The sequence below is a fragment of the Chelmon rostratus genome, chromosome 4 (genome assembly GCF_017976325.1).
Source record: "Chelmon rostratus isolate fCheRos1 chromosome 4, fCheRos1.pri, whole genome shotgun sequence".
In the NCBI taxonomy this organism is placed as follows: Eukaryota; Metazoa; Chordata; class Actinopteri; order Chaetodontiformes; family Chaetodontidae; genus Chelmon; species Chelmon rostratus.
The window spans coordinates 24,880,809-24,899,311 of record NC_055661.1 but is presented as its reverse complement, the minus strand read 5'-3'; the positions used below and the strand labels follow the sequence as shown (position 1 = coordinate 24,899,311).

Sequence of the window (18,503 nt, the reverse complement as noted above, 5' to 3'; positions counted from 1 at the left end):
GGGTTTTTTTTCCTCCTAAGCTTTCAAACCAGTTTTTAAAATGTGCACTTTACTTTGTTTGTTGTCATAATGGCTCACGCTGGCCTTGGCAGGGCTATTATGGGCAGCTGAATATAGCTAAGAAAATACCCAAGGTTGGACATTGTTCCTATAGGATACACACACACACACACACACACACACACAGAGAAAATGACCAAGGCTGAGAAAGTATTGTTTTCTTTGCATAAGACCCAGAGAAAGGAAATGAGAGGTGCATGATACAAAGAAACAGACAAACACTCCCATGGATTATCATGTTTAGGATAAAGAAATAGTGACGAATACAGCAGACTTTCCATGTCAGACAAAAGTTAAAAGTAAAAAAAAGCAACACAAATCTTAATCTGTGAGTATTTTTATTTTATAAAACTAGTTACATTTATTGCAGGTTTAGTAATACACTTTCAATAAAATACTGTAAGTTATATGCATAAAGTAACTGTACAAATGTGACTCGAGAGAGAAACATTGTTCTGACTGATCTGTGAGAACTGCCTCCTTACCGGGCATTTAGCATGCCAGCAACATTTAAAAAAGAGAGAGAATGAAAAGGAAAAGAAAGAAAACATTTGCTGATTCAATTATCTAAAAGTTCCAGAAGCCATTTCCTGCAATAGAGGAAGTGGGTGGATTGCGCCTCAGGAAGTAGGCGTGTCCTCGTGTCTCGGCTCCCCAGACCTTTCGCTCGCTGTGTAAACATGATAGCATTCCTCCGGCTGTCCAAAGAGAGCTGCGCTTACAAACTTATCATACAACCTTCATTTTTCCCCGATGACTTGTTAAGTTATCTCTTGTGAAAATATCTCCGTGCCACAGCGGTGACCCAAGCTGCTCTACTGTATGTGTTGTCATTGTTCCTAAAGTGTGAAACCTGTGGAAGGTAAACGAATGCTGCACAGTGAAAAGACTCAGGGTTAAGCAGTTGGGGGGGGGTCAGACAGGTGGCGTGCTGTAGCGGATCTCCACGTTGAATTTGTCAGGGGTCTTTTGCAGCGGAGGCTTCTTCAGCATGTTGTGCTTCATGATCACCTCCTCATTAGCGTAGATCGGGGTGTCTGTGTCGTCAGAGTGGTACCCTGACTGGTATCCGCTCGTCTGATTGGACGACTCCGAGGCCAGAGACTCTTTGCTCTTACAGCGCAGCAGCTGGCTGCAGAGAGGAAACAGGAAGGGGCATGTTTAGATTTAAAAGAAATCAAGAAATGGAGTTTTTATATGAGTAATAGTAGGCAAAATGTAATGCGGGTTGTGTGCTGATGCGCAGTCCTCACCTGAAGTTGGGCGTAGTTGACAGCTGTCGATTCAAACCCTTTACCTCCTCTGATGAGAAGCCCATACCGCTGTCTGTGTGACCCTCCTGTAGAAGTGGCAAAAACTGAAGTGAACACTGGTGATAGGGCTGAAATTATGTGTTCTTACATGATTCGATCAATCGTTTCCTGCCCCTCGCAACTTCTCAAAGCCCAAGATTTTATTTGTCAGACTAACAGTCCAAAACCCAAAGACAAGTCAGAAAATCCTCACAATTGTTGCCTGAAATGTGACTGAAGCAATGAAATAAATCTCCAAAAATCAACTAATCGTTTCAACTCAATTGCATAGATGATGAATATTTGGTGATTCATTTTTCTGACAGATTAATCAGCAGATCATTTCAGCTCTGTCTGCAATGACTGACTTATTTCATGTCATCCAATGTCAAGCAAATCATCTTTAGTTTTTTATTTCAATGAGGCATTAATTGTAACGAAGCTACAGAGTCATGAAAAACATGAAAAGCAGTGATTCTATAATGTTCTGTGACAGCTGTAGTTTATGTCTTGGGTTTAAATAAAATGTGAAAAAGAAAAGAAAAAACGTTTGTGTATCAGTGAATGGATGAGAAAATGACTGTACATTCAGCTGCTAGTTTATAAGGTACACCTGTACAATATAATCTGCAATCCAGGCAAACACCGTTATTATATTCTTTTTTACATTAAATGCATTTATATATATTTATATATATATTTCCTAATATTTCATGCAAATGTAGAGAGATGTTTCAGTAGAAAGAAGTTCACATCTGGGCACATGTGTTTTGTGAACGTGAGCTGCTGTGCAGACTCTCACCATGACACTGCTGTGCGCCACAGGGATGTCCTCAAACGTCTTCACACTGAGGGGACGGCTGCACCGCTCACCCTGCTGGGACGGTCTGCACAGAGGAGACAAGTGATTGAGCCAGATTCACCACTGAGGATTTCAACTTTTAGAAGTGACAGCGGAGAGTGAGATCGTCATGCTGACCCCAGAGACGGCGGGTTGTCATAGTGGAGCTGAGCTTCCAGGATTTCCCCGCTTTGGGGTCTGCTGTAGGGGTTCCTGGGGTCAGGGGTCACTGGGGAGCCGTCTGCCTCGCTGCCTGCCGTCAGAGGGATGTAGTCCTTCCCATCCTGGAGACAGAGAGAACTCCAATGATATCACCTCAAATCCACACTGCGTCAATTAATTCAACACAACTGAGAACAGATATGAACTTACAATAAAGCAAGAAAAAAAAACAATCTGCAGAATGATCAATTAGTGATACTGAGTAAAAGTAAAAAATAATAATTCAATGATAATGAAAGTAGCAATAGCACAGTGCAGAAATAGTCCCAAATTTTACTTCGTTAAAAGTACAAAAGTAATAGCGTATAATAGCAAAATATACAAAATGATGTACATATTTTTCATAATAATGTTTTTAAACTTCATTTTATTGGATTATGATTGTTGATGCATTAATGTGTACATCTCTTCAATTAATATTGCAGTTGGTAAATGTAGTTATTTTGATATATACTGATGTGCATACTGCTGGGTAGCTTGTGAGTTTCCTCCTGGGGCTCAATAAAGTCTAATAATAGTAACTAATAATAATTGTGGTGGAGTAGAAGTATAAAGTAGCAGAAATCGGAAAAACAGCAGAAGTATCTAAAAAATTGGACTTGAGTGAATGTACCTGTCACTTTAATATTTACTGTGATATTAAATGTATTCCAGTCATTACTTGTCCTTGTGCTGTAATCAGCTTTTTCCTGATGTAATTCCGTTTTGTTTTTTTTTTAACGTTACCTTCAGGTAATGACTTCCTAAATTTCCCAGAATGACTTGGCAATCCTCAGCGAATGGGAGTTAGCTTGTTGCGATCAGCTGTGTGTTATTCGGGTGTGCAGAGAACACTGACAGCTATAACAATAGCAAAGTGAGGGCAGGGGCTGAGAAATGTTGCCAGGGAATTAGTTTATCTGCCTCCTGTGGGATTGAATTCTCTGTCGAATGTTGAAAGAACTTCTGCTTTTTTCTATGTGACTCACAGCTGGCAATATTCTGATGAGCTTAAATGTTTTCTGTTGTTGAACTACACTGTAGCTGCGATTAAAATAACTAAAGTCTGAAGTTGTTCATGGACACAGAAGACATTTGTGTTGACCCAGACCGACCTGTTGAGCGCTGGCCTGCAGCAGGTTGCCCAGATGTTCAACCAGCTCTGCAAATGTTGGCCTGTCTGTTGGACGATCCAGCCAGCAGTCCAACATGGTCTGATATCTGTGAAAAAAAAAGTAAATTCACCGTAAGACACTGGAGCCAGTTACATTTCTATGATATGCTTAACTTTCCCCTCACATCTCAGTGGTGGCGTATTCTGGGGGTCTCATCCTGGTGCCCTCCTTAAGCCTCCTGCAGAAAGACTCATCGATGCAAACGCCTGGATAGGGAGAAGCTCCTGCAGGAGATACGAAAGAAGTGACATTGGAGGTATACAGGGGTGATTATGTGTCTGGTTTAAGGTGTGCTAGTGATTAGCAGGCTTACCCAGTGAAAAGATCTCCCAGAGAAGGACCCCAAAGGACCAAACATCACTTTGTGTGGTGTACACCCGATCGAAGATGGTCTCAGGAGCCATCCACTTCAGAGGGAGACGTGCCTGTAGCAGGATGATGTAAATTTCATTCCCTTACAGAGCTTTCAAGTGCGTGGTTGATCATCTGTGTGTCAGTTTGGCGGACTCACATCTCCCTTGCGGACGTAGTCAGGGTCTTTGTAGACATCTCTAGCGAGGCCAAAGTCGCAGATCTTCACCACATTGTTCTCTGAGAGCAGGATGTTTCTGGCTGCCAGATCTCTGTGGATACACTGCGGAGCAAACAGAAAGACATTCACATTCACATGCAAAGAGCGATTATTATTCCCAAAGTTGGATGTCTACATGCATACACACAGATTTCTAAATAATTGTAGTTTCACCTTGCGGGAGGACAGGAACTCCATGCCTTTGGCCACCTGGAAGCTGTAGCTAATCAGGTCCTCCATGGTCAGATGGTCATCGTCTGAGCTCTCTGTGGTCACATGGAGCATTTTACAATCATAAATGTGAGCTCTGAACAACATTAGAGGAAGCTGTTGCATGAGTGAAAACTGTCATTCTGAGTCGTCTATACCACCTTCCTGGGTGTCCACGCTGCTGCCTGAAACCTTGTCTCCAGTGCTGGAGCAGACAGCCGTTCCTGTGCAGATGTCCAATTGGGCAATCTTCCCCAGACCCAGATCCCCTTCGGTCACGTCCTCCTCTGCAGACACCCACCTCTGGCTATCCACCCGCTTCCTCTGATGACCAGAACACAGACATCAGCGAAGGAATAAAGTTAGGATGATGAGAATATTTCAGTCAGGTAGCAGGCTTTGTTTGTATGGACCACAACGTCTTCCATGTTAGAGGAAATCTGTGCGACAGAACTGGAGTGCATTGCTGTGTAATGGTCTGTGGTCAATGATATGACTGTGTGCAGCGGTCTAACCACATCAGAGGGTTGGCTGCAGTTTATTGGCTGCATGAAGGTTACACATCATTTACCTTGTATGGGCTGTACTCTCCGCGCTTGCTCTTCAGGTAGCTGGAGAGGTTTCCATGCTTACAGTACTCCACAATCACCATCAGTGGCCCTGCAGAGAGTAGAAGAGCAAAGAGGATCAAAGTGAGAAGGATCAAAGTACTCATAACTCTACACTACAGGACCACAGAGGACATCTAGAGGCCGATTTAATGAGAACTGTGAGGCATATTAGAGAGAAAGGAAAAAAAAATACCAGCCACCTCAAATAAACACAGATAAGCTAGTGTTTTAAGTGTAATTAGGTCACAGAACGCTTGTTAAGTTCCATCACAAGCTCTCATAAAGAAGAAAATTACTCAGGAACACAAAAGGGGACTAAGTAGATGACAACTCGCCTCCAGGCTTCGTACAGGCTCCCAGCAGGTTGACGACATTCAGATGATGACCAATGTGAATGAGGATTTTCAGCTCTGACATCAAGGCTCGGTACTCACTGGATGTAGCTCCCTCTGGAACACAGACAGATCAATTTAACTGTGTGTGTTTGAAGGTTATATGTACAGCCTGTGCGCATGTAAGGGGTCGGACAAAAAGGGAGGACGAAATACAAACCTTTCAGCATCTTGACTGCAACAGTGGTGCATGTGGTTGCTTTCTCAATGCCAAAGGCGGCTGCTTCGACCACCTGACCAAACGCTCCTCGTCCCAGTGGGTCACCTTCAAAGCACAATGTCTGTCATGAAGACACCTTTGCCAATGCCATCATCAGTGGATCAGACGTCATAGGATGTGTTCATTATTTAGCCATGTTAGTGATATGGCTCTTGTGATGGCAGCATCAGTCTGTCAATCACTTTTGTCCTGACTGAAATATCCAGACAACTGTTGGATGGATTGTCAAGAAATTTACATACATACATTCATGACGCCCAGAGGATGAAACCCACTGACTCTGGTGATCCCCTTCCTCTTGTGCCACCATAATGTTGATATTTGCGGTTTTGAGTGAAATATCTCAACAGCAATTGGATAGATTGCACGAAATTTGATGCACGTGTTGATTTTCCCATCACCAGGTCAAAATTTGTCTGATATTTTTTGGTTTGGTTTATGAGTTAAATGCCAAATATTAGCATTCTAACACACTATATAGTGAACATGTTAAACATTATACCTGATAAACATGTTAGAATCGTCATTGTAACCATGTTAGCTAACATTAGCATTTAGCTCAAAGCACCGCTATGTTTAACTGCAGAAGAATTCGACTTTCTCTGTGTAGACTCTACTGGATTTCTTCTCCATGAACACGACTTAGTTGCAGCTAGAAGTGTCGTTCTTGGATGAGTGTTGAAATGTAGCTGGACTCTAGACATTAGTTTGGGGTATTCAAAACTTTCATCTTATTAGCATTGTTCGCGCTCGCTATATCTGCTAGGGTATGCACAGTAAATTAAAAAAAATGTTATGTTCCTGCCATTTTGATCCTTCTCAAACATCAAAAAACAATATAGCAAGATAGCTAGCTAAGAGTTAGCCATACTTACAGGGGCAATGGTGACTGTGCTAAATGCTAACATCAGTATGCTAAGATGCTCACATTGACAGTGCTAACATGCTGATGTTTAGCATGTCATGTTTACCGTGTTCACCGTCTTAGTTTAGCATGTTGTTGAGATATTTCAGGCTGGACCAAAGTGGACCGACAGGGACACTGTGTTTTTTAACTGTGAGCTGGGACCCCGACCCTCCTCGGGGCCTCTTCAGCGATGCAGATGCTTCTTGCCATCTGCAGGTTTCTCTGGATTGAAGCATAGCTGTGTCTCACCTAGCTTCAGTCTGTCCCGAGGGAACTCCCATTTGTTAGCATCGTACGTGAGCCTTTCACACTGCTCGTCCATGGGCATGTCCTCTGAGTCCAGGATCATGGACAGGTAGCCCGTCTTCAGATCCCCGCCATTTGGCTGAAACAGTGTGAGAGAGAGAATATGTGTGAATTACAGATCGCTGTGCGTCTCAGTTCTTCTCTTTCATTGCAAGTAAACTGTGCAGCAGTTTTACAGTGACTCTGGTGCCCCTCCAGTAAAAGGGGCCCAATCTGTGCCACGGGTCTACGTGACTTATGGGAGCAGAGAGTGGCCTTGTTGTTCCTGGATACAAAGGACAGCGGCCACCAAGAGCCAGACCAGTCGCTTCTAATCAGTCATACACCCCCACAGTGTGTGTGCTTGTGCGTTAGTGTGTTTTAGCTGTAAACCTGTTGTTTTTTTTTTTTTTAATTCATTGTCGGCTCCCCTGTGGGTAACCGGAGGGAAAATCCGAGGAAGGAAAAGTATGGCAAAGAGAGGATGAGGATGAGGAAGTTCTTACTCTCTTTCTTCCACGGATGACGAAGACGATCAGTAACCAGAAAAACATGGCGATGACCACCGACCCAATAGGAACAATCAGTTCCACATTAGTCTTTTCCTCTGCGCCTGGAATAAACACGACAATGTGAGTTGCAGGAGTATTCACAAACAACCTCAGAATAAAATGTATCAAATAACAGATCACGCAACTAATTTGGACCCCAAAACGTGGGACAGTCGCAGTGGAATGTCGTTTGTAAGTTCGGTGGCGTGCCTTGGCAGCATTGCATGAAGTTCAGACAGGTTTGTTATTGTCTTTGGCATGTCCACATGTGTATATGTGTGTCTGTGTTTGGTTTGGAGGAAGGAGACTGTTGGAATCTGGGCTGTAAGCAAACTGATATTTTATCTAGTCATAACAAATGGTCAAGACTCAGCACGAACAACTAGTGCCAAAGACAACTTGGAAAAGGCCCATCAGAGCCGTAGTGTGTGTAACTACAAGCTGTAATGAACCGTCTCTCTCCGCTACGTTTCAGCTGAGGGGCCGTCTGAAAATTAACAGGGGATAAGAGGGGATCAGAAAAGGAGAGAGTTATGTATGTTTTCTTTTCACTGAAGGGAGTATAGTCTAAAATTTTGGGTCATTTTAGAGGTTATTTCAACTTTTTCTCATCCCACGTTTATTCCTCCCTTATGAAATATATCATAATTTCAAAAGATATGACATATTTCCATCAAAAATATCCTAATTACTTTGAAGAAACATGCCCATCTATGCGACTCAGGCATGATGTAATTGATCTGGCATCTGATCTCTCATCAGCTTATTGTATATAATGTAAGATTCAAGCACCCCAGTAAATTTCACAAACTCTCTAACTTTTGAACGACGTGCTCTCCCTGTATGTTGCTCTATAAACTCCCTCGTATACAGAGATTTTCTTGTTAGCGGCTCTGTCCTCTACCCTCCCTCGTTAGCAGGGCTGGCGCCTCAGCTGAGAGCTACCGTAACTGGGTCTGCATTCTGCTGGCGAGGACCAGGTCACGTAGACCCTGGTTCTAGTTAGCGCATTTGTTTGTTTGTCGCTGTGTCTGTGATCAGGACAGAAAAAGGGCGAACAGCCGAGCAGAGGCTGGAGCTGGGGCAGGGCTGGCCTCTCCCTTTGTCCTGCAGTCTCCTCATTGTTTTGGATTTAGAAACTCCCAGGAGGATGTGTGCTAACTGGGCCAACTTCCTGTCATGAGGAAGTTATTCTTACTCTGCGCCTTTGATATCAAAAATGTCGTATGTGTGATGCGAATTGGTGAAACCTTGAGGATAGATATAACCACAGGGTCTTTGTGAGCATTGTGGGCCTTGCCAAGAGGTCAAGGCTAAACTCTTGTGCATGAACTGTGAACAATATATGATTTACTATCAGTCATGGATGGATAACTGAACCGGGCCATGGTCCTACAGGGTGAGTGCCAGAGCCTCTTTTTTGAGTAAATCTACACTAAATTGATGGCTACAGAGATATAAAAACCACTACACAGAGACACAAAATGACAGCAAAGAGTGGCAATATCACTACAAAGGACACAGAACAACTAAAAGACACTCAAAAGAACTACAAAGAGAAGCAAAATGTCTAGGAGACACAGTATGACAAAAATGGACACAATCAGCTACACAGTTAACTTAAAATGTACAAAAACATAAAACAAAACAAAGAGAAACAAAAAGACCAAAAATAGAAACAAAACAAGCACAAAGACATGCAAAACAACTACAGAGACACAAAACACATACAATAAAGCTCAAAGTACAAAGAGAGGAAAAATGACCACCAAGAGACACAAAAATGACTCCAACTGATTAAAAAGACTAAATGATTAAAATAACCAAAAAGAGATGCAAACACATGTGTAAAACAAAAAAGGTACAAAATGACTACAGAGAGACACAGAAAAACTACAACAAGACACAAAACAGACACGTAAAGACTACAGTGAGACACAAAACAACAGCAGCTTTAAGTCTGGAGGGGGGGTTACCCCTTTGCAGAAGGGGCGGGGGGCCTCAAGACGCTGAAATACAACGTCATTCTTCACTGTAGTATTTTAGTATAGCAGTTACTGACCTTCAGTCATCAGAAAGGCCTGCGAGGTGTCGCAGCCACGGCTGTTACAGGCGGTGCAGGTGTACCGACCGCTGTCCTCCTTCTTCACACGCTGGATCGTCAGAATGTGATTGTGCTGGCTCAGAATCACACCTGTAAACACGCCGTGTTGTTTTTTTGTTTTCTTTATTGCCGTGACTTATGAAGTGAGAGTTTTCGTTGAAAAAGCCATGCACGTCTCACCTGAACCCTCCACCACGGTGTGGTTGTTCTTGGTCCACACCACCGTTGGTTTTGGCATCCCAGCAGCATCACAGCGCAGAGTGATCGTTGCACTCACGTTAACTTTCTGATCTGTTAAGTTATTGAGTATCCTTGCAGCCTCAAGACCTACAATCAGAATTGAACAATATTCATTTCAAAAACACTAAAATATATACATAAATCTCAGTCTTAAAACATCTGGAAGAATCAGTTCAAGTCTTGAGGCAGAAGGAAATTAGCATGTTTCAAGAATTTTCCTCAATCAAATGCTCTGCTCTTAATAATAATACATTCTGCATGGTCTAAAGATAGTGACACTTGTATTGAGACCAAGCCCTTAAATGTGAATAGTGCAACTGTGCTGAAAACAATTAAAATAATCTCCCTCTACAGGCATTAAACACCACTTAAAGATTAAAAATATGGTCAGAAAGTGCCTCTTAATCTATGCAAAGCACAAACCTGTGAGATTTATGTCAAACATCAATAAAAAAAACTGGGAGTTGTACATTTTTGCTCACTTTTGAGAGAAAGGCGGCGTAGCAGGCAGGTTCTCTCCTGCGTCTTGATGTTTTCCACCTGACAGGCATACAGACCCTCATCCTGACGGGATGCATTGGGCAGCGGCAGCTCCAGGGTCACGTTGGTGCCCTGCAGGCTGGGCCGCAATCCATGCGACAGGGGCCTGCCCTGCAGCGTCAGGGAGCGACAGGGCTGCACCGACACAATCTGCTCGGACTCCGAGACGTTGGCCACGCGGAACCAGGCAAGGTTGCCATAGAGCAGCCGGTCCGCCTTACACCGCAGGACCACATGGTCCTCCTCCATGGGCTCATTGGATGGAGACACGCTCACCTCAAGGCCACCTACAACATACAGTCGGACACATGCGCAGGAATGAGATCTGAATGCTGTCGTGATTACAGAAAGAGCCCACATGAAGCAGAAATGAGGACGTACGTGTCACATGGAAGAAGATGATGCGTGAGTCCTCTCCTACTTTATTGGCAGCCATGCATCTGTAGAGTGCATGGGCCTCAGCTTTCTGAATCTTCAAAGAGCTCATGATTTTCTGGGGAGATTAATGGAATTTGTTAATAATTTCACAATAAATGCAGTCAAAATGCCACATCCACCGTTTGACTGGTGGACTGCAATTATTTACCGTTTGGGCATGATCGGTGTCAATCAAGCTTCGTTCTACAGGGTGGTGACCGGTGCTGTTGCTGATATCTCTCCAGCCTGTACACTCTGCCAGCTGGGTTTCAGACTCTATCAGCCCTGACCTGTTGGGCAAAAAGAAGCAGAGATGCACTTGCTTTAAAACTTTCCTCACAGAGACACTGAAGCTCCGTTTGCTCGTGTCAGTGTTGCAGAAGCTGCTCTTTCACTCTGATGCACCAAACACGCACTAAATCACATGTATTTGTTTTTCATGTGTTCCTTTTTCTTTTCCTGTATTTGCTGTGTCACGCAATTCTCTTTTTTTAAAGCCGTCAATCCAAATTAAGAAACGCGGGAAATGCTTGTTGAGTATTTTCTGAAATAAATTTGGTTTTGCGATAACGAGCGAAGGAAGGCACGCAAGATGAGGCGCAGCCTCAGCAGGAAGAAGCTCTCTTTCTGACAGAGAGCGGGACAGGAACAACAGGAAACGCAGCTCGGGCCTGAGGAAGAGCTCTGATGTGTCGGCAGAAGATAAGGAACCTGCTGACGGTCTGCACACACCCCTCCTCCTCTCGATCAACACTCGCCAAATCGCTGCATACCTGACGCTGACGTGTCGCAGCCGAGACCTCCTCTCTGCATACACCTTAAACAGCTGATCCAGAGAGGCGCACAGCTTGCAGAGCAAATCTCTGATTGCACAAAAATTAGTAAACACATTCTGCAGGAATAACTGACGCCCTTCTAAAAATGGACATTGTGAAGCGCATGAATCACATCCGGCGATCTGCATCAGGTCAGAGTGCTTTCTCATTGTCTCTTCTCTTGTTTTTGTCAACATCACGAAAGCAGCTATTCCTCTCCTGAATCAACAGCCTGTTGACAATGAGTGACTGGGAACAGTGCGTGCATGCACAAAAGGAAGTTTGCGCTCTCTCTCCCCTTCGCTCACACACACACTGAAGAAAGGGGACGTACTGGAAGGCCTCTGGACAGTCCTCTTTGGACATCCACTGCCACTCGATCCGTGCAGGGGTGGGAAATCCACGAGCAGTGCACCTCAGGGTGGGGCTGCTGCCGTACGGGTAGACATCAGTGTCCACCGCCACCTCCTTCTCAATTATGTGAGGAGGCACTGCAGAGGAAGACATCGAGAGTAATCTTGAGCAACAGGCAGCACGAGAAGGAATACAGAAGAGGAAGAACAGAAGATACGTGCCATTGACGAGCAGCTGGAAAGAGCGCCTCCGTTCCTCTTTAGTAATCTTATTGGTCAAGACAATTGTGTAATTCCCTGCATCCATTTCTGTGACTCCACGGATGATGAGAGCATCACTTTTCTGTTTAATTCTGTAATCATCCTTCAGTGGTAGGCCGTTTTTCAACCTGGGCACACAGAGGAAAGTAAAGTTACAAAAGTCATCTGGAACAGTAAGTGTCCAGATGCAAAAAGGTGATAATGAAAAGTTACGTGAACTTTAAGCAGCATTCTGTTCAATGCTTTTAGCTGATCAACTGGACAACAAACGCACCATTTAAAGCCGGGCTCCGGGTAGGCTGAGTACTTGACAGGGATCGGTATGGGCGACTGACCTCCCACATTTACCTCCCAAACCTTCGTCCACGGCTCTTTCATGTCAATGAAAGGCTTCTCTGGAAACATAAGAAAAAACATCCAGATTTCAAGATACAAACTTTATTGTCATTTCATCATGATGAGGGGAATTTGCTTTGGTGAGCTGACATGAAACAAAAACAGAAAACATGACTGCACGGAGACTTAAAACACACAATAAAAGTGCTGAAAGGAGCTGAAATCTCGCTAATCAACTTCAGTCATTGTGCAATTCTTACTAAGACGGAATATGACTGTTCAACCAAGTTCACATGAGCGAACATGTACCCCAGCATGAGCTTAATGAGCCACTGGGCGCTACGGAGCCCATCGCTAGCTAATGTTGCTCATTATATAATTACAATTAGCTTTTAATCAGTTGGTGAAATAAATTTATTTCTAGTCTTCAATTTATCTTCCACTGTGTCCACATATTTTTTTCAGCTAGGTAGCTAGCTACCCATGTGTTTAGCCACGAGCGTTTTCAGTTATGCTAGCTAACTGCACAGTCTCCTACACTGCTCCGCTGACATTAGATACACCGGACCAATCACTGCTCTGGACATTCGTGAATACGCCCACCTCATTATCATATAAGCATTATGTGGGCAAAAAAGGGAACAGATAAATGATGTAAACTGTGCTACTAAACCAAGTGGTTAGTGGGAAAGGAAGCACACGAAAAGCATTTTGTTTTTTTTATCAACTGATTGGAGGTCAAAGGAAAGGTTTAAAGTTTTTTTTCTTTTTATAATCCATTTAATTATTTAACTAATAATATCATTCATTGGTTTATTCAGTTATATTTTTGACTTGTCTGTTTTATTTCATTTGGTCGCATTCGGCGCTCCATAAGACACAATCAGGGAAAAAAAAACTACCTGGAAACAGCAAGAGAAAAAAGTATTAGTAAAAACCTGAATTAAGGGTCTTTACATTCACAGTAAAAAACATGGAAAAACATATTTAATTTGGCCTATTAAAATGCATTAAATGCCACCCAGCACCAAACTTGATATTATTAAAGGATTTCTGAATGAGATGAAAAAATTTATAAGAATGTCTTTGGACAGTTTTTAGCCAACATATCTTCACTCAGACGACCAGAATGACAGGTTTTCGGTGTACCTACCGTACACTTTAAGAAATGCTGAGGCACTTTTCTCCATCAGCCCACTGGATGCAGTGCAGGTGTACTCTCCGGTGTGATCAACCGTCACGTTCTCCACTATGAGCGTGTTGGACAGCTCCAGAGAGTTCCACAGCTTCTTCTTGTGCGGTGTTGCGTGGGTCGGCCTCGAACCGTTCACTGAGGTCTGACGTAACAGGCCAAAACAGACACATGAGAACACAATGTCTTTTTCTATCTAATGTGAGCAGGCAGCATCAAAAACACATCTGGCGACCTTTGCACTTTGACCTGGTATAGAGATAAACTGAAGGATTCCTGAAAGCAGGAAGTAAGGAATATAAGTGAGGATGAACAGGAAGTGAGATGCAGCACTTCTGATATCTCAGTCTGCCCTCGGAAGGGTGTAAAACAGGCTGATTGAAGGCCATTTAAAGTATGCACGCTCATTAGCTATCACAGAGGAGGAGCAGAAAAGCCTCGGGCACTGACCAGGGCCTGGCCAGAGTGCGTCCAGTTGAATTCGATGCCCACGTTGAGCTCGGTGGTGGCAGTGCAGCTGAGCACCAGCCGCTCCCCCACACACAGCCTGGCTTGCGTGGGGGTCAGGCTGAGCTCATGGATCTTGTATCCTGCGGAAAAGGGAGGGAGGACATGGGAGTCAGCCAACGGCCTATTGTTCTCCTGAGACTACAGACTCTCCCTGCACCTACTATCCCTACTATCCCCCACTTTCACTCACTACCAGTCCCTCTGTCTGTACAGCTGTTGATTTGTAGCGTGAATCTTCATCTTACCCACAACAGCAACAATGTAGAGCGGAGACTTAAATGTCTCATTTCCAATACGAGTCTGGCAGGACACGACACCAGCATAGCTGATCAGGTAGCTGGGAACAGTGAAACCCGTCCTGGCGTCCCACAGAGAATCCTTCCCGTCAGGGTGAAGCTCCTTATTTGGATACTTCTGACAAACAGACAAATTTACTTATTTTGATCACAGAATTAAAAAAAAAAAACATCAGTGCCAGGACATTGCACACATGAGCACCCTTATCTGGCTGTGTAAATAAGATAGCATTACTTTTTAAAACACCACATTAGGTAAAAGAGCTCAGTAAACTGATACAGAACCGTCAGTAACAGGAGTTGCTGATAATAGAGGAACTGATATCACCCCTGAGAAACCACTGAAATATGTTTTCCTACTAATTTAAAGGGGCTTTTTACACATGAATCTTAGTTTGCTCTGGAGGAGCTTCCCAGCTTAAACTATAATAAGTCCACTTTGTGCTATTTTTGTCACCTTCAAGTATACTTAAGTGTACTCAAGTAGTCCTTGAGTACCACTTGAGTGATACTTGAGTGTACTTGAAGTGTAACTAGTTGCTAAATTGGCACAACTCTTTACAAACTTTAAGTGTACTGAAGTGCACCAGTGAAAATCAGGATTTATGAGCATTGAAAACACACTTGCACCACTGTGTTGGAAATATACTTAAATATACTTCAAATGAAGTGAAATAAAAGTAAACTACTATTAAAAGCATTTGTAATGTAGTACAATTTTTAAGTTCAATTACACTTTCTACAAGTACTTTGAAATACCACTGTAAGTACTGCAGAATTATCATATTCATTTTTAATACATTCAAGTAGAACTTAATGACATCTATTTAGAAGTACACTTTTTAAAAGTACTTTAAATTAAGCACAAAAAGTAAACATGAACTTGTATTGACTTTTCTATTCTTAAATTATGTGTCTAATACACTAAAGTGAACCACTTTTTGACCCAGGACCTTAAATTGAAATTTGTTTTAGATTAGATCAGACTTTATTGATCTCTCAATGGAGAAATTCACTTTAGTTCCACGGATTTAAATTGACTTTTTACTCATGAAGCTTTGTTTGCTCATCATGAGGAGTAAAACTTGAAAACAGCTGTGTGTCTGTATGATCTGTGGCTTCCTAAAGTCTGAGAGGTGTAGGTTATCTGGTTTATGGAGCTTGACCTGCAGGAGGGAGAAAAATCTGAATATATTATAATATATATATATATATATATTCTTTGATTTTGACCGTGCTTCTTTAAATCTGACTCCTGCGTATCCCCCAACCTTATGGAAATGAAAATACACAGCAACCCTTTAAAATTAGATGTGATATTAGTTTATATTATTGTGCACTCGTCCTCTAGAAGTTATCACTTTAGATTTCCCTAACAAACGACACACACAGAACAGAGACAACTCTTCCTTACAGTGTGGAGCGTGACGTTGAGATCCTCCACCGAGCCTCGGCATGGTATCACCACCCGCTCTCCTTCACGGATGAACACCACCTCGTACTCCTTCTCAGACGGCACAAATGGCACCTTGTAATCTAAAACCAAATCAAATGCGCAAACATCAGATCAAATGTGTTTGAAGAGAGTTAATCAACACGGCACGGACAAGGCTGCAGCAGGGTGGAACTGGATCAGATTCTTTTGCGCATAACTGGGTGCTTGAACAAAGGCATCAGGTTAAATGCTAAATTGTGCAGAAGTGTGTGTTTTGTGTGGCTGTGGCTGCAACAGTAGTAGACCTTGAGTGGCCCCAGCAGCATGAGTTATGCTGTACTTTATAATTCCCTCTGATTGATCCTGATTAATGTAATATAGCTAGCTGCAGTGTGCTGTACTTTTTACACTATTTACTATGCAAATGTAACTTTTTACAGAGTGACACTGTTCGCAGTTATATGATTCCTAACAATAAAAGCCTTTAACAAAAATGACTGTTACAAGACACCAGTGAGTGAACTGTCCAGCGTCTATTTCCTGAAACACATTTTAAAATTCTTCTTTATATCACGATAAAGAGAGAGAGAGTTATCCTGAGATTTACCGTGGACGAACACATAAGCGGCTGCTGCAGTCTTGCCATCTTCGACGTTAAGGTCTCTGTAGGAGCACTGGTACTGTCCAGTTTCATTGACAGTGGCGTTGGAGATCTGCAGCGTCGTGCAGAAGAGTCCTGATCCACTGCAGTCGCTGGTGGAGAAGCGGGTGCTCGTCGGAGGGGTCGTCCACCTCAGGTACTGCCGACCTCTGCCGGATCCAGAAGCAGAGAATTGTAAAGGTTGCATAAGAACACTGCTGTGCGCAGGGGTGAACTGATGGGTCGAATTCAGTGAGGTATATTTATACACACCTGCATGTTAGCTCCAGGTTGTCAGATTTGTTCATCCTGTGGACGCCATAGATGTTCAGCGTTGGTGGATCAGGCATAAACCGCAGTTCAATGGCTGCAGGAATCAACACACGTCAGTCAGATTGACAGATTAAGAGCAAACACAATCGCAAGTGATGACATCAATCTTTATGGCCCTGACAAATAATAGCTACATGGAGGGGTCAGAGGGCACTTCACTATTGTTTCCAAAAGCACACACAGGGTGGTACTAAAAAATGTTTCAGTGGAAATCAAATCAGGTCAAAAGCACTAGGTAGAAACTGAAAGTGCAATAAAAAAGAGGTGTTTTTTAACTGGCTCTCTGGCTACTCTGGGCCATTTTTTCCACTGCTGCAGCAAATGGCGGAGCTGTGTCAAAACAGGAAGCAGGGGAAGATGGGCCGGGTCAGGCTCAATAGCCCAGCACAGTGTGGCCTAGGTGGGGTTCCTGTTTCTGAGGACACACGCAGCCCACAACCTCCCTGTGAGGCCCTAAAGCACAAACTGAATTGTGTGGAAAAAACCACCTCAGGCTGACCAAGTAGCCATTATACAAATCTGACCTCTGCATTAACATGACAGTACTGATTCTTTAACACATTCTTAATACAAACTGGGTTTCAGACTGGTTGAAACTTTGAAACAAACTGGAACACATTTCCCTTCTTTCTCAACACATCGCTTTAAGTTTGTATGAGAGATCAGAAATTAGCTGCCACACTCAAAAATAATATAAATACTCTTTTCAAATTAAGCCACAGAAGTATTCAGTAGGATCATGACTGGCATGTCTGCCCACATGCATCATATTGACTGAGAAATAAAAACTGTCCGGTAGCAATTATCATATAAACCTCCTCCAAAAGTCAAAAGTTAAGGAAAGAGATGACTTCTTTATTAATTCTCTTACCAGCAACACAAGTGATTTCCAGAATAATCCCAAATAGCAGAATGACGGAAACTGCCGGAGCCATCATCCAACAGAAGACATGGAGGGAACCTCATGAACATCCAAAAAAGAAAACAGAAGAAAAATTACTCCAGCACAGCAACAGTTATCCTACTGGCTTGGCACTAATCCATCGGCTTCTGATGCTTTATATTCCACTCCGGAGGAAAGTCTGTGAACGTCATGAAAACCAGCAGCAGTGGACGGCGATCAGCAGTGTAAAGTGCGGCTGTGTGTGTCCCCATTGAGCTGAAGCTGAGGATGGAGAGGCGCTTCAGCTGAGCAGCCTGCAGGGGAGGAGCGTCTCTCTGCTGCTGGAACTAAAAGCTACCACATGAGAGAGGCTGCGGGACTTGTTGCCGGTTGTAGGACGTACAAACACTGAACTTTGATCAGAGTTTTTGGGGGAAACTTCTTTAGTAACGTTCAATTGAGAGACACTGAGCTGTAAAGATGCTTGCTTATGCATTAGCCTTAAAACCACCTTTAAGTAAGTCATTAATACACCTATAGAGACCTAAAAACCTATTATCAGTCATTTAAGAAGTACTCTGATTTTTAATTTCAGTAAAAACTAGCAATAGCACAGTATAGAAATACTCTGTTTCACAGTTTTACTACAGTAAAAGTACAAAAGCATCAAGTTATAGCAAACCTTAAGTACCAAAAGTAAGAATATACATTATGCAGAATGGCCCACTTCATAATAATTTATATTAGGCCTATATTATTGGGTTATAATTATTGATTAATTATCACTTTCATGTTGCAGCTGGTGAAGGTTGGGCTCCTGGCTAGTTTACTC

The 18,503-nt window shown here is 43.0% G+C and overlaps 1 protein-coding gene across 2 annotated transcripts; it reads right to left on the bottom strand.

Annotated features, from left to right (window-relative positions):
• Window positions 1–396: 396 nt before the first annotated feature.
• On the bottom strand, window positions 397–17,936 carry kdr (kinase insert domain receptor (a type III receptor tyrosine kinase)). 2 transcript variants are annotated; one of them, XM_041934747.1, is made up of 30 exons: window positions 17,660–17,936; window positions 16,729–16,822; window positions 16,423–16,625; window positions 15,795–15,916; window positions 14,330–14,498; window positions 14,025–14,164; window positions 13,536–13,719; window positions 12,321–12,441; window positions 12,008–12,174; window positions 11,767–11,923; window positions 10,787–10,907; window positions 10,582–10,693; window positions 10,143–10,487; window positions 9,601–9,747; window positions 9,379–9,510; window positions 7,272–7,378; window positions 6,730–6,865; window positions 5,514–5,618; window positions 5,297–5,410; window positions 4,922–5,010; window positions 4,512–4,674; window positions 4,315–4,406; window positions 4,081–4,203; window positions 3,883–3,994; window positions 3,694–3,793; window positions 3,510–3,615; window positions 2,332–2,477; window positions 2,155–2,239; window positions 1,314–1,399; window positions 397–1,192 (listed from the first exon to the last, which is right to left on the bottom strand). In XM_041934747.1, exons 1-30 carry the CDS (start codon window positions 17,724–17,726, stop codon window positions 976–978), a joined length of 4,062 nt encoding a protein of 1,353 aa, XP_041790681.1. In that variant the 5' UTR covers window positions 17,727–17,936; the 3' UTR covers window positions 397–975. The 2 variants fall into 2 exon arrangements, with proteins under 2 accessions (XP_041790681.1, XP_041790682.1); XM_041934748.1 differs by having other exon boundaries at window positions 14,330–14,495.
• Between the last annotated feature and the right edge of the window lie 567 nt (window positions 17,937–18,503).

What these genes read in the sequence shown, in the direction of transcription:
- kdr (XM_041934747.1), bottom strand. Translation starts at nt 17,726, where the DNA reads ATGATGGCTCCGGCAGTTTCCGTCATTCTGCTATTTGGGATTATTCTG. An exon ending in CATCTTCTTCCATGTGACAC is followed by an intron (nt 10,488 to 10,581) that starts GTACGTCCTCAT and finishes TGTATGTTGTAG; the next exon opens with GTGGCCTTGAGGTGAGCGTG. An exon ending in GGCCTTTCTGATGACTGAAG is followed by an intron (nt 7,379 to 9,378) that starts GTCAGTAACTGC and finishes TGTTTATTCCAG; the next exon opens with GCGCAGAGGAAAAGACTAAT.